Consider the following 23,528-nt stretch of genomic DNA (forward strand, 5'->3'; position numbering starts at 1 on the left):
ACTAAGACAAACAAATTTACGTAAAAAAATAGTCAAATAGCAGTAATGTTTGGAGCATCCAGATGAGTAACTCAAAAGGGTTCTCCCCTCATAGGGAGAATTTGAGCTTCTAAGCATGCAGCCCAACAATCTAATAATAAATAATTACAAAATATATAGATGTGTGTTATTTCGTTCTAACTGTATTGTGATATTAATATATATATATTTATATCAAAATACATGTAGAACAAAATAATATATATATCTATATACATAAATATATACGTATATATCACTATATATATACCTATATATAAATAAAAATATTTAAAATATATATATACACATACGTATATATATATATACATATATTAGTTCTACACATATATTTATGTAATATTTTTACATAATTAGGTATCTTAATTAATTACAATTAGCGGGACCTGCCTGACAACCCATGCCGAAAGTAAAGGGAATTTAATTTGCTAGCACTATATTTAACCCTATAACTTTCCAAGACACCATAAAACCTGTACATGGGGGGTACTGTTCTACTCGGGTGACTTCGCTGAACACAAATATTAGTGTTTCAAAACAGTAACATTTATTACAACGATGATATCACCAGTAAATGTGACGTTTTTTGCATTTTTCACTCACAAACAGCACTTACACGGATGATATTATTGCTGCGATACTTTTTACTGTTTTGAAACACAAATATTTGTGTTCAGCGAAGTCTCCCGAGTACAACAGTACCCCTCATGTACAGGTTTTATGGTGTTTTCAAAAGTTACAGCGTCAAATATAAGGCTCTTGTTTCATTTTTTTCACATTAAAATTCGCCAGATTGGTTACGTTGCCTTTGATACCCTATGGTAGCCCAATAATGAAAATGACCTCTATGATGGCATACCATTTACAATAGTAGACAACCCAAGATATTGCAAACGGGGTATGTCCAGTCTTTTTTAGTAGCCATTTAGTCACAAACACTGGCCAAAATTGGCGTTGTTTGCATTTTTCACACTCAAACAAATACTAACGCTAACTTTGGCCAGTGTTTGTGACCAAATGGCTACTAAAAAAGACTGGACATACCCCTTTTGCAATACCTTGGGTTGTCTACTATTGCAAATGGTATGCAATTATGGGTGTAAATTTTATTCCTGGGCTACTATACAGTCCCAAAGGCAACGTAACCAATCTGGCGAATTTCAATTTCAAATGTAACGTGCTATATTTGACCCTGTAACTTCCCAAAACACCATAAAACCTGTACATAGTGGGTACTGTTTTACACGTGAGACTTTGCTGAATACAAATATGTGTATTTTATTGCAGTAAAAGCAAACAGTATTATGACATTGACAGTTAAAATGTCATGTAGAACTAAAAAAATAACAACATTTCTTATTTTCTCCCATTTTTTTCATTTTAAATTATGTTTCATAGCTAAATGTTTGATATTAAATGAAAGCCCTGTTTCCCCTGAATAAAATTATATATAATAAGGGGGGTGCATTTAATATGAAAGAGGTGAATTACGGTTGGGCAGACATATAGCGCAAATGCCAGGTTTTGTTTACGTTTTGTTTTGTTCACTTGTACATTTGGCTCAGTCCTTAAGGGGTTAATGTAACCACTGCCTTTTCAGAGAAAAGGCAATGTTTACATTACTGCCTAGGAGCACCGGTAGTGACAATCACTCCTATGGCCAGCTTAGGCTCACCTGTGGAATAATCATGCTGTCTAATAAGCATCGTGATATGCCACACCTGTGAGGTGGGTGGATTATCTTGGCAAAGGTGAAGTGCTCACTAACACAGATTTGTGAACAATTTTTGAGAGAAATAGGCCTTTTGTGTACATAGAAAAAGTCTTAAACCTTTGAGTTCAGCTCATGAAAAATGTGGTCAAAACCAAAAGTGTTGTGTTTATAATTTTGTTCATTGTAGATATAGGTGAATCTTACAGGTGAAAAGACCAAAACAACCAATCACAACATTAAATTTAACATTACATATGTGTCCAAATCAATGTCTATTAGTAATAAACCCCCGTACTTAAATTCTGATAGTGTTTTGTCCATGGTCCAACACAAAATGGTACAATGACTGAATAATATTTGTTATGGGCATATACATTATATATTGTAGCGAATATTTATGATGCACTGTACTTTGAAGAAACAACATTTAGCTATTCTGCACTACCGCTATAAGGGGCTAATTCCTAATAGACACTGATTTAGGCACATATGTAATGTTACACTTAATTGGGTAGTGCAGAACTCCATGCTCTCTAGAGCAAATATGTGGCATCTGACCGTTCTCTCACAGAGTAAATTAAGAATTGTCACAATATAGCAGGTGGACGAATAATCTAATCCAGATTCGTAAGAGATTGCCAGAGCTAAAAAATGTGGCATCTAACTAACATAATGTCAATTCATTAGTAAAGAAGACAGAAAATAATAGCAGAAAACTTGTAAGAACATTCTAACCCAGAGTTCACTAGAGCAAAACAGTATGATAGAGTAGGGTACCTGACAGGAGCTAATTTCCATCTGCATAGTAAAACATAATACTAAATAACATGTGACATTATGTCCAGTATGCCCAGAGCTATAAAATAATGCCAGGTGTGGGAGAATTATTGAATACATTGTGATCTAGCCTAGGTTTGCTAGAGTTCGTTGGAGGAGAAATGTGGCATCTGACCGCTGTTAAAGCATTATGAAACAAACAAAAATTAATAATAAAGCAAGGGATGATAAAATACTAACAAACTGAGAAAAAAGAGGTCCATGTGATGTCCCCAGAAACTAGATCCCCAACACTTTACAGACTCTGGGAGAATGGAGACTGCCATGGCAGTCATGGATTGCAAAGTAAACGGGCATAGACTGATGGGAGAGCCTGCAGAACAAGGTAGGCCAGGATAACCCCTCCAGTCCAGAGGGGGGAAGCAGGGACCGCAGCCACCTCTATAAACCCCCCTTATACAATGCAGTTGACAACAAACAGTGGAACCTAGATTTCATGGTGTGTACCAGGCCTTGTGGAGAGGCTGATGGAACTGTACAGATGCAAGCCACAATGAGACAGGAAAGATGTAAACATTCCAGGGCAAAAAATGGGAACACAGGACAAGTTCATATATATTGATTTGTTAACTTCACTATTTTTAAAATGCTGTAATGGTGCTGTAAAATCGGTGATATTTGGTGAAATCAGTCTGAATAAGAGAGAGCTGTGAAAAATAAAGCGTCCTGGTTGCCATGGCTGTCTGGCCCCATAAACTGCACAAGGAACCACAAAAAAGATCGAGGGAGAGGATCAAATCAGACTGTATCAAAAGGCACACTCTACTTAGCTTGTCCAGAATGATGAAGAAAGGACCATAAGTTACACTGAGAGAGGTACAGTATTACCTAAACAGAGAACCAAATAGTAAAAAAAAAAAAAGCAAGTGTTGAGTTAGACATGGGACAATAGGGATTTTAGGACAAGGGATTAGAAGTAATCATTGTTACTCAATTCACTATGACAAGACTGTTTATTGGAGCTCATATGCCAATGATTTGGCAAATGGTCAGATTACAAAGTGAACAAAAGATTGTTTAGATTCAAAAAGTCAAATGGTAGATTCTTTTGGGTTATTTTTTGGGACTCTGTGATAGTAAGTTTATATTGTCCCACATGGAATGGTCAATTTCTCAGGATGAATGGACAGATTACCGTAATGCCAGAAGGTGGATGGGAAAATCAGGTTCTCCATGAAAATATAACGATCATCACTCTGACGGAGCAGATTACTATTGTTTCGGTGTGAATGCGCAAGTTCTCTATCTCAATCTCTATATGGCAGATTTTATGGGCATGTTTTTCCAACTATGCCAACAGGATTAAGCAGTGTTGTAACTAGATTCTTTAATTTTCTGTAGAGATCCCAGGTCAGCAACAATGGAATGTGCCCAGGGCTTTAGTACATCAAAGTAAAAATAGATAATTGTCAAATACGCTTAACTCTGGTTCTGCACACTGGGGGAAATTTTAAAAAAAGCAATATAGAGCTTGAGGGCGTAGGGGTATGCAACATGATTCCAAAAATGTGGTAGGACAACCATAGCAGGTAATGGCAAGTTAGGAACGGTTAACGTGACGTGATTTTCATTAGGGCTTGAGACTGTTAGCTAATTAAGTAATTACCGTTTCTAAATGCATGGTAAGTTGATTTTGTACCTTAAATACTCATTTGTCTACCCAGAGCACAGTTCCAAAGGCAGTAATATCAGCTTGAGATTTGACATTCATTAAAGGGAAACAATGGGCTAAAAATGTATACAATATAGATAGTTACATAGTTACATAGTTACATAGTTAGATAGCTGAAAAGAGACTTGCGTCCATCAAGTTCAGCCTTCCTCACACCTGTTTTTTGCTGTTGATCCAAAAGGCAAAAAAAAACAACAAAAAAAACCCAGTTTGAAGCACAATTTTGCAACAAGCTAGGACAAAAAATTCCTTCTTGACCCCAGAATGGCAGTCAGATTTATCCTTGAATCAAGCAGTTATTACCCTACATTGAAAGATTATATCCTTGAATATTCTGTCTTTGCAAGTATGCATCTAGTAGCTGTTTGAACATTTGTATGGACTCTGATAAAACCACTTCTTCAGGCAGAGAATTCCACATCCTGATTGTTCTTACAGTAAAAAAACCTTTCCTTTGCCTTAGACGAAATCTTCTTTCTTCCAGTCTAAACGCATGGCCTCGTGTCCTATGTAAAGTCCGGTTTGTGAATAGATTTCCACACAATGGTTTGTATTGGCCCCGAATATATTTGTATAATGTTATCATATCCCCTCTCAGGCGACGTTTTTCTAAACTAAATAGGTTTAAATTTGTTAACCTTTCTTCATAGCTGATATGTTCCATTCCTTTTATTAATTTTGTAGCCCGCCTCTGCACTTTTTCTAGTGCCATGATATCCTTCTTTAGAACAGGTGACCAAAATTGCACAGCATATTCAATATGTGGTCTTACCAGTGATTTATAGAGAGGCAAAATGATATTCTCGTCCCGAGAATGAATGCCCTTTTTCATGCATGACAATACCTTACTGGCCTTGGCCACTGCTGATTGACATTGCACATTGTTGCATAGTTTGTTGTCTATAACAATTCCCAAGTCCTTTTCGTGTGTTGTTATCCCTAATTCACTTCCATTAAGGGTATACGTTGCTTGTGTATTCTTTACGCCGAAGTGCATAACTTTGCATTTTTCAACATTAAATTTCATCTGCCATTTGAGTGCCCAGTCCTCCAGTCTATCTAAATCCTTCTGCAGCAAAGTAATATCTTGCTCACAGATAATAAGTTCCTGACAGTTCCTCCTCCCTGACCTATGAAAGGCATCTCATTCCAATCTAAAGGGTTTTAACTTAACATAAAACTCTCTCCAGCCGAGGTGTATAAGATAATTAGAATATTCCTCAGGAGCTGTTCCACTCATCACATAGGACAAGTATAAATGATCAATAAAGTGATAATAGTTTACACACAGTCTGGATCAAAGTTCAGAAAGCACAGCTGTATGTAGCTACCAGCTTAACCACTGATCACATATAGACTTATACATGGTTTAGCGCTTTCACCGAGTGAGAGAAAAACAATCAGTCCAAGCATAGCTGTGTGTAGCGTATGTCATTCTTACATTCAAAAGTTAAAACATTTTTGCAAATGTTCTCCCTCGCTCCCCCTTCCCTCAAGTACATTTCAGTCATGGATATTCACTAAACTAAACTTTATTTAAATAAAATATATTTTATATTTTTTATATTTTTATTCATTTTTAGGAGTGCTGTCTCCATAATTATGTTTTTTTAATAAACACACTTACATTTTGCAATTCGGATTTTAGTTTTTCACCATTCAGAGATAAGTGAATAGCCCTTTACTGCTGTGGGGGTCAATATAATAGTCACAGTGTATGAATGTATAACAAAGTTCCACAGCAATAAAACATTTATGTCTCATCATTTACCAATCCTCCATTAGTCTCTACTAGTGAACTTCTTACCATCTGACCCTTGTTTTTCTTCACATATTGCCTTCTACCATGTGATGTGCCTCTTCCTACCTTGTAGGAAGCTTTAGCTTTCTCCATATTCTTCAACTTTTTTTCCCCCTCTTCCTATATGTGAACAGCTTGTACACTTGAATACCCCAGGAGGGGGGCATACAGGCGGTGACTGAGCATTTGGTGGAGACAGATTTGACCCCATCGCAGATACAATTTATTTTGGACTTATTGTATATTGTCCTACATGAGAATTATTTCTGTAATGACACCACATTCTACCAGCAGTTGAAGGGTATTGCGATGGGGTCTATTGTGGTTCCGTCATATGCAAACCTATTTATGGACTCATTTGAGACTAGGTTTGTGTATACATCTCATTGGTTCAAGGAGATGGTACCATTTTGGGTAAGATTCATTGATATATTTTTTCGTTTAGCAAGGTACCCAGGAGGAATAATTGACCTTCAAGGATCATCTCGACGTCTGTTTACCTGACATCACATTTACACTCGAATATGACAAAGATACTGTCCATTTCTTGTATGTACAGGTCAGTCTACGAGATGGTACCTTTGAATTTGATATCTAAAATTAGCACACTGATCGCAATTCCTATCTTTCCCCCTGGAGCCTTAATAAGTGTTTGCCATATTCTCTGTTGACTCGGATTAACCCCTTAAGGACCAAACTTCTGGAATAAAAGGGAATCATGACATGTTACACGTCATGTGTCCTTAACGGGTTAAATGAATAGTCACTATCCTGCAGCCTATGGGGTGAGAGTGAGGAAAGGCAACTTGTCTGTCCTCTTCTGTCCTTATTGGGGTCACAGGTGACCGTACATTTTTTTTTTATCATTATTTGCTCATTTATTGTATAGAAAAAAAAACCCAATATTTGTTTTAGATGCCACATTGTAGAACAGGACATGGGGACACAAAGCTTATCTAAAAGCATAGTAGTGGATAGCCAGGTGGATGTTTGCAGAGTTCAGAATCTGTGCAGAGGATACTGCCACCTTATCGTATATAACAGTGTTTGTGCAACAGGACTCCTCTTTAGTGACCCAGGAACCCCATAACTGAGCTGTTTTCTCAGTGTTGGTGACAGATTTTGTCTGGCTCCATTTGTAGGACCGACTGCTTACGATCTTCAGTAGCTCTCCCGATTCTTTTAGATTCATTTTATTCCCCAAATTACATTACCTGTTGAAGTTTTAGACAGACATCTGATTTAACACATACTGTGGTCTTTATTTAACATGAATTATTGTTTTTTTAAATAGATAAATGATTTGAAATAGTCTTTAAAAGAATAATTTTATTTATGCTCATAGATACAAGTTCTATAAACAGAGGTATATATCAGAGAAGATGAAACTCCACCTGCCATTTCCATGCTGTTTTCATGAAACACAAAACTTGTTATAGAGATAAATACTCTGCTGTTCCTTCCAACAAATAAGGAGCAATTATATGCAATGTCTTTGAATGCTCAGATCCACCATATATTCCATGGACACATATCATGATGAGCTGCACATAAAAGGTGATGTCCTGTAATGTGTGCAATGCAAATGTTGCTGGTAGGAAATCAATTCATTAGTAAAGATTATCGGAATGTGGCATATAGTGTATCCGGCAAACGTTTATTGTTTAGCAAGGTTCTGAAAGCAAAGCAATCGGCAGGAGTATTCCATTGATTTCTATGGCGACAGCTCTATCTTCAGTACTTTGCTCCAAATGTTAACCGTGGAAAAAAGTAAATAATCAATAGCAGACAAAAAGAGTTACGCAATATTTGCATGTATGATACAGTACTGTAGCATTGAGTAATGCACTTAACAAAATATGTTTAATAAATTATTTTTCTACAGGTACAATAGTAAGTCAAGTCATAATCTATTAACATAACTGTAGCTAAATGAGCAATACTCTACATAAAGATTAGAATTAGAAAGCAGTGCTCTACAATAGTATGGTCATTTTATTCAGTCTTCGATAGTTATCTATGTTAATTTAGATGTTCAAGTAATGATTTCCAAGTATGACAGAAAAGGGTTAACCAAGAAAGTGTATATCTTGCATGATTGTCTATATATTAAAAAAATATATATACGGTAGATATAGATATATATATATATTTTTTATTTTTTTAAAGGGTATTTGATGCACACCTTGATGACGTACAGTAAGTGAGTGATAACTTCTGGTCAAAACAACTTGATGAAAAAATAAAAATAAAAATGCTCCTCTGATTTTCTATTGTTTGGCTAGAACTCTGAAGTGAACAGGCAATCCTGATCCTCAGATCGTCATTTGTGGTATCACTGTATACAATCAATGTAGCCCTGTGCAGCAGATAGTTACTTATTTGCTGTAGTTCAGCACATACATGCACATGTGCTAATTAAAATTCAGGAATGGTACTCATCAAGGTACAAAAAAAAACGCCCAATAGAGAACTATGAAAGAGTCTACACTAGTCACTACTAAATAGTAAACACCAGTTAATCCCTTTACTATTTAGAAGTTAACTACGTCCCTTGCTTCTAAATAGTGTACACCCCATGTGTTCAAATAACATGCAACTCTGAGTATGGTCAAGGAAGCAAATGTTCCTCCAGTCATGTTGCAAACAGGGTGGCTGGGCAGATAGATAAAGTGATAAAGAACAAGATGAAGAGAGCCAGAAACAGGGAGCAATTGCCAACACTTGTGTTTGCAATGAGCATAGATTGTTTTGGTGGTTGTGATATCACTTTAAGAGCATGCTCAGAAAGTCTGTGTATGGTCAAGGGCAGCATTTGTTCCTCTTGTGATGTCAAACATGGGGTTGCTGGGCATATAGCAGGAGCAATAAAGCGGTGTGACACCGCTTCAGAAGTAAAAGGCTGTCATAATGGAAAATGTCCTTCATGTATACTTAACAGAGTAAACTGAAGAGAAACAAAAAACAGGGAGCACCTTATAATAGATAACCTGCAATAAGCTTTGTTTGTTAAGGTAACTAGGGTGTCTCTTTCAGACAGTTTTTGCCATGTTTTAGTTTTAGTTTCTGGTTGGGTAGGATTATCAATTAAATTCTGACTCTTTCTGATATCAAGTTATCCTGGGCTGTAGAAATGTAATAAAAAAAAAAAAATGTGCTGGTGACAAAATAGCAAAGTTTGGTACAGTATATAAATACAGCACACATTACAGTACAAAATAAAATACAAGAAAAGTTAAAAAATGTTGTAATTACAAAATAAATGCATCCAGCACATAAATTCTAAAAACACTCTGGTTTCCCACCAAAATAATCACCTGGAATTAATTCAAAAGTAATATCTATATAGTGACAATTGTTTAAAATGTAACATGTTCTCATAAATTTAATAAATACAGGTGCATATCTACTTCTCATTAATGACCTAAAACAAGTCCGAAATGAAAGGGAGACTGAACCAGCTATTCCAGACACAATAAATATCAGTATCTACAGAAGGTAATATGAAATAAGAAAGAGAGTGTATGCTCAGATGAAATCATAGGAGGAATGTTTTTTTGAAAACAAGTTAGTGAGTGTCTAGGTTGTTAGATTTAATCAATTATGCTAACAGGACAGTAAAAAGAATGAGATGTACAGTACTAGTTATAAGTAAGGAAAGTGATTCTGGCCAATATTTCTGCAGAAGAACATCAATATGAGGGTACAGTGGCCAGTTTCATCTGCTCTGGTCTTCCTCTCTTCTAGATCAGGTTATTGTTCAACTCCATGCGCTGGACAAGGGCTGATACTAGTTTCTCCATGTACTTGGCACTGTCCTTGCCAGCCTGGAGCACTTCCTCATGGTTGGCAGTCATCTCACTTTCGTAGTCCATCACAGCCTTGTTTGTAATAAGAGACAGGCCCAAGACCTGCAGGCCACAATGTCGAGCAACGACTACCTCGTGGACCGTACTCATCCCTGTGTATAATTAAAAGGAGAAAAAAAAGAAGAGTGAAATACTTGGAGCAAATCATCTTTTCTCTTTGATGATTGCAAGTCTGAAGTCATCTGACAGAATTCAGCACATACAGCTGTATACTAGCAAAATAATGTTTACTGATTATATTGCAGAACAGAGCATACATTAGGTACCAATGATACGGTGAGTTTGCTTTTCCATTTCCAGTAATAAGAATGCTTAGTTGTGGACGAACACTGGCTAGAAAACCATGCATCTGCTAGTACACCTGCTCCACTGAAAGTTGTCATCTCACCAATATTTTACCATAATGGTTATCTTTGTTATCTCCAACAGATGCCAACTCTTTATAGTGTAGGAGTAGACGTTCATGGTTGACAAATGCTGTAATGTGTTCTTCCTTTAAACTTTATCAGAAAACTACTCTGTGCTTTATCAAACAAAACATTTGTTGTGTTTTAGATATGTGCCTTTCACGATCTGTCATTCATATATCTTGACAGGTACCGGAGTGCAAACAAAAAAATCTACTGAGTGACAGACAATAGATGTCTTTAGTTTAAAACCAAAAAAACAGATATAGTAAAACAGGGGTAGGCAACCTTTTAGCAGCACTGTGCCAAAATAGAATTGTGATGTACCGTAGTGTGCCGGTCCCATTTTGTTTTTTTTTAAATTGAGGTGTGTATGTTGCCGTATTGTGCTTGTGTTATTTACACTGCAGTATTGTTGTATTTGTACTTATATGAGCTATTATATTGTATATGTTCATGAGTAGTTTGTGGTATCGTGTATGATACCTATGAATGTGGGTTGTGTATGGGGGCTGCTTGTGGAATTGTGTGTGTGGGGATATGTCACATTGTGTGTTTGGTGTGTATGTGTGGGACTGCTTGTGATTTTGCATGTGAGAGGCTACGTGTGGGATTGTGTGCATGTACAGTGGAACCTCTGTTAACGAATGCCTCGGTAAACGAAAAATTCGGTTTACGTATAAAAATTCATTAAAAAAAATGCCTCGGTTTACGTATTTTTTTCACAATACGAAACAAGTGTCCCAGTTTATAGCTTCGCCCCCTGCATACTGAAGTGAGGGTAGCACGTGTGGAGGTGTTGGAGAGGTTTTGGAGCCATTTGCAGCAAGCTGTGGAGCCTTGTGGAGCCTTTTGGAGCCATTTTCAGCAAGTTGTGGAGGCTTTTGAAGCCACTTGCAGCAAGTTGTGGAGCCTTTTGGAGCCATTTGCAGCAAATTGCGGAGCCTTTTTGAGCACTTTGCAGCAAGTTTTGGAGCCTTTTGGAGCCATTTGCAGCAAGTTGTGGAGCCTTTTTGAGCACTTTGCAGCAAGTTTTGGAGCCTTTTGGAGCCATTTGCAGCAGGTTTTGGAGCCTTTTTGGTGCATCTCAAGAAGTGGAAAGGTAGGGAGCTGAGCTTAGTTGTTTGCATGCCTTTTACTGTGTGTTGATGTGTGATGTTTTAAAACATAAAGTTGGATGTTTGAAATGTTATTGCTTGATTAATCATGTCCCTGTACAGTATTTATGCCTTTAAAGTGCACTTTATAAAGAGTTTTGAACAGATAAAATACTTTGACTTTTTTCTCACCTCCGGAACGAATTAATTGTTTTTCAATGCACTCCTATGGGAAACCGTGTTTCGGTTTACGAATTTTTCGCAATAGGAAACATCCCGGAGAACGCATTAAATTCGTAAACCGAGGTCCCACTGTATGTGGATACGTGTGGGATTGTGTGCATGTATGTGGATTGTTAGTGATGTTAAGTTTTTGTGGATTTTGTGTATGTGTGTGTGTGTGTGTGTGTGTGTATGGGCTGTTCGTATTATTTGTAGGGGAGAGTTATTCTGCAGCTCTGTGTATAGTGTGGGTGGCTTCCCTGGGACCAGGCTGGCCAGGTGCAGGTCAAGGACAGGAGCTGCAATAGCAGCTGCGGGCTGCTCTACTACAGTGTCGATTCCCATTCACAAGTGCTGGGAGGAAGTGATCTGAGATCACTTCCTCTATGTGCTGCAATGCATCATTTGAGGATTGTCCTTCACCACCATTTCATATTAGCAGATATCTGAGGTTTCACTGGGACTCCTGATAGGCCAGAGCCAGTTTGGCTCTTGTAGCCTTGAGTGCCGTGCATGGCACAAGTGCCATAGGTTGCCTACCATTGTAGTAGAACAATGAAAACTCCTCACTGTCTTAAAATAAAAATGTACAATTACAATACACAACCCAATGTATTTAAAAAAAAAAAATTATATATATATATATATATATATACACACACACACACACACACACACACAGTTTTTGTGAAGGATTCAGTTCTAAAAAGCCTTTCAAGGGTATTTACGTGTAAGAGCAAGCCAACATGTATTAGTGTGAGAATACTCAATTTATAAAACATAGAAGCCATATATAAAATTCTCTTACCAACAGCATCTGCTCCCAAACGGTTTAGGAATCGACATTCAGCAATTGTCTCAAAATTGGGCCCCCCAATTCCACAGTAGACTCCCTCTTTCAGCTTCTCAGTGAAACCCAACTCTCTGCCAATGTCTAACAGCAACTTCCTCAACTCTTTATCATATCCATTTGACATGGGGGGAAAACGGGGTCCAAATCTGTCAGATAAAGAAGGTTGTTAGAGATAAGACAAACGTTGATTGGGCACAAATGACATTTCAAATTCAGAGACAAGTATAGGGTGCCAGATGGGACAGCTGGTTCTAGACAGAAAGATGCTATTGTTGTTTGTGTGCAGCTCCTTAGCGGTTTTGTGAAAACAGCGGAGGATTCCTTTAAGACCAAGGTAGGTCTTTGCAATCCTCTCTCTTCCTCTTTGCTTTTTAAAAACAACAAACCATACAACTCCTCCCAACGCAATCCATTCTAAATACAGTCTGTACCAGAAGAGTAATTCAATTAGTGCTGTTTTAGGTAGGCGAACCAATTGATTGTATTCATAAGATGCCTGTTTCATACCCCTTCTCATTTGGCTAGCAACACAGCACTAGCAATAGATAAAAGACAGTTCATGCAAACCATCATTCCAGTTATAGCCCACAGAAACTGACTTCCTCATTCCTAATTTACCATTAGAACCCCGCTCCCCTATCTCTCAAACTCTAATAAGACATACCTTTTACAGACATGTAACCCCTCTAGGCACCCAGACCACTTCAGCTTAATGAGGTGGTCTGGGTGCCAGGTCCCTCTAGGATTAACCCTTTTTTTTAATAAACATAGCAGTTTCAGAGAAACTGCTATGTTTATACTGAGGGTTAATCCAGCCTCCAAATCCTCTAGTGGCTGTCTCACTGACAGCCGCTAGAGGCGCTTGCGTGATTCTCACTGGGAAAATCACAGTGAGAGCTCGCAAGCGTCCATAGGAAAGCATTGTAAATGCTTTCCTATGCGACCGGCTGAATGCGAGCGCGGCTCGTGCCGCGCATGCGCATTCAGCCGATGATGTCGCAAGGAAGAAGGAGAGGAGGAGGAAAGCTCCCCGCCCGGCGCTGGAGAAAGAGGTAAGTTTAACCCCTTCCTCCCCCCAGAGCCCGGCGGGAGTGGGTCCCTGAGGGTGGGGGCACCCTCAGGGCACTCTAGTGCCAGGAAAACGAGTATGTTTTCCTGGCACTAGAGTGGTCCTTTAAGGACACATGACATGTGATGATTCCCTTTTATTCCAGAAGTTTGGTCCTTAAAAGCTGCAAAATACAGTATCAATCTACTATGTTAAGGTATCTAGTATCACGCATACAGGTGACGGTTTAGTCCCAGATGACTTCAACAGGGATTTTGTTGTATTTTGTGTAGAGATGTGTAGATACGGTAGAAATATTATGGCATGTTAATGTATCATTAGTGATGTTCAACAGCCATATAAGGACATGTGACCAAGAGGTTGACAGATCAATGAAAAAGTACATAGCAGGATTTGCATCAAATTCACAGTGAGTTTGTTTTTTACATGACAACAATCTGTGTCATGACGATGCTCCATAAACAGCAGAACATTAAGGAATCTGTTCCTAAGCTTGGAGATAAGCCCACATTACTAGAGCGTTTATCACATGTGATAGGACAAAAGATAAATAAATGGAGGAGCAGCTTACTACCCCTTCAAAACTGCTGCTCTAGGCCCAGGCTTTGTTGGCCTAGTAACAAATAAGTCACTGTTCACTGCTATTTTGTGGTTTCATTTCATAAAGGGAATCTGAGCTCTTCAGCTGGCAATGGACTGGTTAAGTAGTTCATATTCCATAAGTTTTGATATATTTGCAAGCGGTTTGGCTAGTACCATGTGCAGATACTTTAGGAGCATGATAAACCAGGTACCAGGTCGTACTTAATATGATAAAGTTCCCTTCAAATGAATACCTGGAGATAGTTCTCTCCAATGTTCGTTCTGGAGATACATCTCTGGTCAACTCAACCCTTATCTGAATGACATACATGAAAATCAAAGAACAAACCCCTAACGTATAAACCATAATTACCTGTCCTCATTGGGGCCAGACAAAGGATTATTTCCTGCAAACCCAGGGATATTAATGTGGTCCTTTATCACCATGATGTCACCCACTTTGTAGTCTTCATTCAATCCCCCAGCAGCATTTGTGACAATAAGAGATTCAACTCCAATGAGACGGAAAACACGAATGGGGAATGTCACCTGATGGAAGAAGAGGGTGGAATGAGCTGACAGGAAGGGAATGGCCTACTGTGCAAAGGTCTTCTCCAATGCTTAGTTATAGTGAGAATGTTAACCCTCCAAACATCAGTGCAAATACTCAGCATGTTCTCCCATCTGCATAACCACTATATATGATTGAGTGATATCAATTAGTGGATAAATGCCAATAGAAGAATGACATTCCCACTCACTTATGAGAAAAGGGAGCACAGACTCTGTACAACATGTGCAAGCCAAAAATAAATTAACTGAGCTATACTGTGTCTGAGTGTGCCAGGAGGAACCTTACCTTCCACAATGGGTAGCCTTCATAAAAATGGAAGCGGCCTTGCATGCAAACACATGACTTCCCATTCAATTTGCCGAATATTAGGCGACCAGCGTGACCAGGAACTGCAGAAAGGAGGGGGCAAAGCAAAATGTTAAAGCCCTGTATACATCATAATAACAGAACGCTAGCTACAGGAAATACACAGACAGGAAAGAAATGCAGCATGGTTTTAAAGTCATTCCATGGCATATAATCAAATTTGAAAGACAATTAGTTCATGTGCTACTAATTTCCTTAAGAAATATACTAGAATTAGCTGTACTGTCACCATACCCAGGATTCTAGGCAGGGACCCCAATCTTTCTAACAGATTGTTTTGTGTGTTGGGACAAGTAGATTATCCTGAGGGACAAACAGACTGGGCTACCATGTTAGTACTTGGACAAGCCATAAAAACTGCTCTCTATTATTTGCAACTAACCAGTTTCCATACCTGTGCTCTGTGGGAAGTTAGGGATGTCAGAATAATGGAAAGCCACTTGGTCCTTTAGGAGTTCACCAAGTCCCCCAAGGCCAGATCCACAAACAATGGCTACAGTGGGGCGATGATCTGTGTTTGACAGCAGCCAGTCTGCAGTCTGTTTGTATTCTTCATAAGTGTACCTGAAAAAAAAAAAAAAGGACAGAGTGTCATTCAAGATAAAAGCCACGAGAGAATCACAGTGTACACACAATATGGAATTGTCTTGAAATTAAAGGGATACTATGGTGCCAGGAATACAATACACAGCTATATTCCTGGCACTATCACTCCCCCTGCCTCCCCCCTCCCTCACAGGCTTACTTGCTGGTAAATACATTTAGTTACTTACCTGATCCTAGCGCCGCTGTCCTCCGTTGCACGGGCATTAGAACTCCTCATAAGAAAGCTTTCCTACGGGGGAAAATCTGACGCTGGAGGTCCTCATGCAGAGCGTGAGGACATACACCATCAGATACCGGAATAAAGGACCATTTCGAATCAGGAAGCCCTCTAATGGCTGTCTGGTAGACAGCCACTAGAGGCAGACTTAGTGCTGCAATGTAAACATTACAGAGTCTCTGAATCTGCAATGTTTAACATTGCAGCACTAAGGGCAATATAGACACTGTACCCAGACCACTTCAATGAGCTAAAGGGGTCTGGGTGCCTACAGTGTCCCTTTAAACATTACAATAATATACAGAATCTTTATGTTGACTGTAATGTTTTTGTGACTTTACACGTAGTAGAGATAACTGCGATTTTAACTCTGCAAAGAATTTTATTCCAAAAATACCAAGTTTTAAAATGCACACAAAACCTAAAATGTAAGAGAACTGTACAACCTAAAGTTTTCTTTGTGTCTTTAGGTTCACACGAAAAGTCGAATCTCTTTACTTTCAGAAAGCTTTTTTTCTTTTACCGTGATGCTATAGGCACCGTGAATATTTCACCACAATGTTTATTGTGCCTGAAGCAAGCTGACACCATCCTATGGTCCGGGGTAAAGTTGTTTTCAAATTGCTTACCAATTAATAAGGGTACCTTATTATCTGCAGTCCGGTACCGCTCTACTGCTTGAATTAATGCTTCCACATTAGCCCAAGCAGGAATGAGCTGCATTGATTGATGGAGATTGTCAGCTGATGACTGAACTTATCACAGTCTCCCATCACTGGTACGAGTTAATACAGCTTGGGCAGAGGGTAACTCTGCCTTAGCCACACCACCACTGAGGGCTCGGCTGCCTGAGACACTCATTCAGTGTTAAACCCTGAAAACATTTTAATACTGAACTGTGGGATGGCTCCCTGGGACTCCATATATTATAGCCCTTGCAATGATGAGAAGTGGTTATGGTGCCAAGAGTGCCCCATTAAGAAGCATACTGAACTTTGTAAAACAAGTAACTAAAACATTTGCTTTGCACGCCAGGCAGTTGCTGGGGTTTCTTAAGCCAACAAAAAAAAATGCTTTGTGTAGGATACAGAGATTCCAATATTATTAGCTCTTTGTCTACAGTACAGGATTTAGATGAAATGTCCCCGGTGCTGATCTTTTTCTATGAAAGACAAATCCTTAGCATTTACTCTTTCCTATGAAAGTAAAAATTCACAGCACTGAATCTTTCCTATTAAAGTAAAATATCCAGCACTGACCTTTTCCCAATATTATGAACACATTCTTTGTCTCAGTTTTATAAAGATTCAAAGCTAGCATCTGGCATCTTTAAAGAAAACCTTGAAGACTGTAAAAGTATTTTAAAGTCCAGGTCAAGGTTCGATTTACTAATCTGTAAAAAGTCTCCAGCTATACTTGGCATTCATTGTGTCAACACAGTACCCTGGGGGAGAAATACTATTCATTCATTATTTTTAAGCAGCTGAGCAGGAAGCCTTGTAATAAAAATGCAGAGAAATATGCATCTGCGAGCAGCATGTGCACTAGCTGGCCATATCCTGGACCTCCATTTGACCTTGACTACATATTCCCATATATCTGATAGCCAGCTGAGTGGGGGCACGTGTACATTTTTTTTTTTAACATTACAAATTCGTGGGACCACATGTTTATCATTTTTAAAAAGGAATACCTCTATAAAAAGAACTGTAACAAACATGCTACTTCCTGTATCTATACAAATTGTCTTTTTCACATAAAACCGAGTTGTCCCTCCAGGAACTATAAACTACGTGCTTAAAACCCATGTCTATAAGAAAACATAGGCTGTGTTATTATTTTCTGACTGTATCTGGCTTGTGGCATCAAGAAAAAAAGAACGGAGATCTCAGAAAAAGAGGATGAAATGTATCTTAGCAATACAATTACAAATTAGTGTATGGTTGAGTAATGCCGGAAAAAAAAAATTATCTGTAAAATCTCTATTTCACCGCATGGAAAAATTATTTCAGTTTAATGAAAATCATCATGTTGCTGAATATAGTAAGTACCACGATCTTTGGTCGCTGTGACAGAGAGAAGAAGAACTTAGGTTTGATGTCAGTAAATTTGTAGCAAACATTGAAGAATGGTTTGAGAGGTTACCAGGGTCCTGCTGGGTGTCATGCCCTGCTTCTTCTCTTGCTGGAAGCTAGCCTTTGAGATAAACTGAGCAACACTAATTTTCCAAACGAGCCTCCCAGAGCTTAACTCTGGAGCTAAATGAAGCTGCAAGTTGTTAACCTATTTTTAAAAATGTTGACAAATTACTCTGGGAGCGTGTCAGGGCACATGTGGCATGATAAACACTACAGAGGTATTTGGTGGTTATACTGCTTGAAGCATTCCACTAATCATTATTTGGTGGACCCATCTCAGGTATTCTTTCAATGCACCAGAAATAACAGCAGCACACTTTGAAGAGCAAGACATTATAGGCAGTATATACACAATAGAGCCCAGTTGCTAACAAATAGATATATCAAAAGTTATGCATTACAGGACCACTATAGGCACCAGACCACTTCAGCTCAATGAAGTGGTCTGGGTGCCAGGTCCCTCTAGGGTTAGCCCTGCCTGCCTTCTGTAAACATAGCAGTTTCATGGAAACTGCTATGTTTACATATGGGTTAATCCAGCCTCTAGTGGCTGTCTCATTGACAGCCGCTAGAGGCGCTTCCGTGCTTCTCACTGTGATAAGACGCCGGCGTCCATGCTTTCTTATGGACTGACTGAATGCGCGCGGCTCTTGCCGCGCATGTGCATTCAGACAATGACGTTCAAAGGAGGAGGAGACTCCCCAGCGCCGAAGGAGCCCAGCACTGGAGAAAGGTAAGTGATTAACCCGTTCCTCCAACTTCAGCCCGGCAGGAGGGGGGCCAGCCTCAGGGCACTATTGTGCCAGGAAAACGAATTTGTTTTCCTGGCACTGTAGTGGTCCTTTAAGCTGCATGTACAGCTGCCAATGCCTACTCCCAAACCAACAATGCAATATGTGCATCACAAACAATTAGACATCATTAATCGAGAGATCTGTAAAAAAAATGACGATGTGGGCACTAAGTGCTGTAATGCAGTAAGATGAATAAGAGTTTATTTTATTAAGACAACAGAGATCTGTCATGAGCTTTTAATCATATAAATACTTTTTCATAAAATTTAACAGTCAATCCTATACACAAAAAAATAAAAATAAAAAATAAAAATTGTTGAAAGGGACACTGTAGGCACCCAGACCACTTCAGCTCATTGAAGTGGTCTGGGTGCTATGTCCCTTTTGCACTTAGTGCTGCAATGTAAAACACTGCAGTTCCAGAGAACGGCAATGTTTACATTGCAGCTCTAAGTCTGCCCTCTGTGGATGTCTACCAGACCGCCACTAGAGGGCTTCCGGAATTCAAACATACTTTTGGTCCGTTATCTGACACTGGATGTCCTCACAGACCTCCAGTGTCAGATTTCCCCCAAAGGAAAGCATTTAATAATATGATAGAAATATTTAAATACATAAGGGGAATCAACACGTCTTAAATAAAAGGGGCAAAGGTTTAAAAATAATATAAGAAAGTATTTATTACTTTACTGAGAGGGTAGTGGATGCATGGAATAGCCTTCCAGCTGAAGTGGTAGAGGTTATCACAGTAAAGGAGTTTAAGCATGCATGGGATATGCATAAGGCTATCCTAACTATAAGATAAGGCCAGGGACCAATGAGAGTATTTAGAAAATTGGGCAGACTAGTTGGGACGAATGGTTCTTATCTGCCGTCACATTCTAGGTTTCATGGTGACTGGTCCTTATCGAGTCCTTTGCCCTAAAATAGCTCCTGTTTTTCCCTTAATACATTTCCCTCAAACTTTTTTTGAGTGCTGTGTAAAAGCCCATTACTAAAGTCCCTATAGCAATATTGTGCTTTCGGTGTGCTAATTCAGCTTTCCTGGAAATTTTATAATGGCTTGTTTGTCCACTTCACACAAAGCCCATTTCTGAGGCAGATGAATGTTGGCAAGCCTGCCACATGTACACAGTACATTACTCAGTGTTCGCAGTGCACTGTGTGATTTTTTTTAAGATTTCATTGGTATTCCAAGGATTTATGGAATATGAAAGAAAAACATAGTTCAAAAATAAAATATTTTTCATATATTATAAAATCAGACCTACGAGTAACTCATTCTCATAAATATACAGACAGGTATACGCAGGATGCTGTCTTTTAAACTCATCTATGTATTTGCAAGTAGTATGCCTACGTGTGTGGTTTGTAAATTGTGTGTGAATTTAAGGCGTCATTTGTGTGGATTATCAGTATGAGTGCAGATAGAGGTGCGTTTGTGTGGACTGTGTACGTGAGAATACAATGTTGCATTTTTGTGGAGTGCTATTTTGTGTGAATATAGGTGTATGCGTATGGATTGTCCGTGTGTGAATAGATAGATGGTACAAATGTTCTATTTGCATGGATTATCTAAGGGTGATGATGAAGGGGTGGTCTGCACCTATCTCAATGTCACTTCTCATGCTCTCCTATCCTAAAATAAATACACTACTAATATTAGAAATACAAATGTGTATTTTTAACGTTGAATTTCCTAATGCATATTTAAATCTGTTTCCCCTCTTTAAAGGTTACAATAATAAAATCTAAATAACCCTTTATGTCTCAGAGATTTTGTCTTTTAGCTGCAAGCAGCAAAGTGATTTGTTAGTGTAAAACTCATCAATAGCTTTACATTGACGTCGCAGGTGAGCAGGGGCGGGCTGGGACGGGTGGCAACTGCCCCCCAGGCCGCACTAAATCCAGGGCCGTCCGCATCCAGCAAAAAAAAGAAAAAATCTGAATCCCCTGCCTCTAGGGAGTCTGGGAGAAGTTACGCCCCCTCCTCCTGATATCATCAGGAGAGGCCAGCCACTCCACTGACTGCTGCTTCTGGCTCCTGCTGACCCCTCCCTGGCCTAAGGTAAAATTCAGGGGAGGGGGGGGAATACACTTTAGTTTTTTTTTTTATCCCCTTCCTCAGTCCCCTTTCCCCCCCTCTCTCTGTCCCTTCCTCTCAGCCCCATGCCCCCCCCCACAGTCCCCATAACATCCCCACTACAGCTCCTCTCCTCCAATCACATCCTACTACAGCCCATTTACTGTCTGCTTACTCAGCCCATTTACGGGCTTTAAAAGTGTGTGCGTGTGTATTAGTATGTCTGTGTGCGTCAGTGTGTGCGTGCGACTGCCCTCCCCACCCCATTTCAATCACATGGGAAAGGTGTTTTTACTCTCCTCTTGGTGCAATGGGCAACTTGACTGGATTTGCCTCCCAGGCCTAAGGCTGCCAGCCCTCCCCTGCAGGTGAGCATTCATTTTAGCCACTGGAATGGTACTAAGAAACTCCTGTTTATTTAAATGTGCATATTATATATTTTGGGAGGTATATATAGAGGGCAGGTAACTTTTTTTCTTCTTCTACATATTTTGGCTGATGAATACTGTAGCCATTGCTGATGCCCAGAAGTAGTGGGAGTTCTAGTGAGTTTATAAAAATAAATGTGACTAATAAATAACTCATTATCCCAATGAATTTCTATGGGAGTGTTTTCTGGGCGTGAGGATGTAGAGCAGGGGTTCTCAACCCAGTCCTCAGGACCCCCTACCAGTCCAGGATTTAGGGATTACCTGGGTGTGTCTAAGGTGTTTAGGAAAATTACATTTTAAAAAAAATAAAAAAAAAACACCTTAGACTCTCTCTTAGACACACTTAGTTAATCCCCAAGTCCTGGACTGGTAGGGGGTCCTTGAGGACAAGGTTGAGAACCCCTGATGTAGAGCATCAGCCCTGCAAGGATTGTAAAACTGTAGAGATGAAACATCTCTAGTTGCTATCTAAGTGACAGCCACTAGAGGGATTTTGATAGCTCATTTAAAAAAATTGCCTTTTCTGTAAAAAGCAGTGTTTACAAAAAAAGACACTGCTGGTATAAGGTCTTTACACTACCAAAAACACCACATTTAGCTGTAGTGGTTGTGGTGCTTAGTGTATCCCTTTAACTAGCTCTCTATGGGAGAGAGATTTATCAACATAATACAGCAACTATTGTAGGTGCAAAGGGCTTAAATGTTGATAAAAAAAAAAGTTATTCTACTTTCCATGGTGATTAATCTTTATTTAGCACTTTGCTCTAGAATAGCACCTGTTTTTTGCCTTGCTAAATCTCTACCTATGTTTCTTGTCTTTTTTGTTTACGCTGTAGTGGTTATGGTGCCAGGAATGCCTTTGTGCACTTCCCCCATTGTAAGCAGTCAAATAATTTCAGAATAGTTTCACTTCTTTCCTGGGCGCCACTCCCTGTCTCCACTACTTCGGACATGCTCAGCCAATGAGCTAGTCCTGAGAGCTAATGGAAGCATTTGAATCACCGTTAGGAATAGCAGAGGTGAGGAGCGGCGCCAGGCACAACCCAGGTATAAAGTCAGACTTTTTGACTACTTACAATGGGTGGGCACCAGGGAACTCCTGGTACCATAACCACTACAGCTTGCTGTTTTGATTTTGACGCTTGGAGTGTTCCTTTAAGAAATAAAAGAGGCAACAACTTTCCCAGGTACAGCTTAGCATAGTGCTGTACATATTAAACACTAAGAAATGGCAATAAGTTAATTATGTGCTGTAGGAAGGTGACTCCTTAGCAACAGAGAGGTCGATATACTAAAAAGATACAATACAACTATTCATCTAGAAGTAGGGATCGACCGATATTGATTTTTTAGAGCCGATACCGATAATCTGTGAACTTTCAGGCCGATCGCCGATAACCTGTACATTTGCCATTTTGAAAAAATAAACTAATCCTAAAGGTAAATGCACAAAATATACATGTCACATGTAGTGGATGAAGTGTGTTTATACAGGGGAGCTGTGTGTGTTTGTGTAGTGTGTATATATAATGAATGCAGAGTGTGTTTGTGTAGTGTGTATAGTAAATGCAGAATGTGTGTTTGTGTAGTGTGTACAGTGAATGCATTGTGTGTATATAATGCAGTGTTTGTGTTTGTGTATGTAATGCGGTGTGTGTATATGTAATGCAGTGTGTTTGTGTAGTGGGTGTGTGTATATATGTAATGAAGTGTGTGTGTTTGTGTAGTGATGTAATTTGTGTAAAATGGGCGGGGGGGGGCATTTTTTTTTAATTTTATATATATAGTATTCCCCGGTGGCTTGTTAAGTACTGGGGGGCCGGCAGGAAGCTGTTTCTTACCTTGCCAGCAGCTCCTCCAGCTCCCCAGTGTAAATATTGCGGCCCTTAGTGCCGCATGGAGCATTGCCATGGTAACCCGTGGCAACCCTCTGCGGCTGCAGGTCTCACAAGATTTAGACATGGAGCTGCGGGCAAAGTAATTCAGCGCTTGCTGCGCCCCTCCCCCCCCCCCCCCCCCAGGACCGCCGGGCTTGTAATGAGCCTGGCAGCCCTAGGAGGTATTTTCGGCAATATCGGTATCTATATTGGCCTATACCGATATTGTCAAAAATACCGAATATCGGTCGATTATATCGGTAAAACCGATAATCGGTCG

At 39.3% G+C, this 23,528-nt stretch overlaps 1 protein-coding gene across 2 annotated transcripts in view; it reads right to left on the reverse strand.

Annotated features, from left to right (window-relative positions):
* Positions 1-8,203: 8,203 nt before the first annotated feature.
* Positions 8,204-23,528, reverse strand: part of PNP (purine nucleoside phosphorylase) — a 44,198-nt gene continuing 28,873 nt past the window's right edge. For both annotated transcript variants that reach the window (XM_063454817.1, XM_063454816.1), the window contains exons 2-6: positions 15,497-15,666; positions 15,022-15,125; positions 14,536-14,711; positions 12,467-12,657; positions 8,204-10,024 (exon numbers count right to left, since the gene is read on the reverse strand). In XM_063454817.1, the coding sequence (XP_063310887.1) occupies positions 9,807-10,024; positions 12,467-12,657; positions 14,536-14,711; positions 15,022-15,125; positions 15,497-15,666 (859 nt within the window). In that variant the 3' untranslated portion in view covers positions 8,204-9,806. The remainder of the gene's footprint in view (positions 10,025-12,466; positions 12,658-14,535; positions 14,712-15,021; positions 15,126-15,496; positions 15,667-23,528) is intronic.

Source organism: Pelobates fuscus, chromosome 5 (assembly GCF_036172605.1).
Source record: "Pelobates fuscus isolate aPelFus1 chromosome 5, aPelFus1.pri, whole genome shotgun sequence".
NCBI classification, from domain to species: Eukaryota; Metazoa; Chordata; class Amphibia; order Anura; family Pelobatidae; genus Pelobates; species Pelobates fuscus.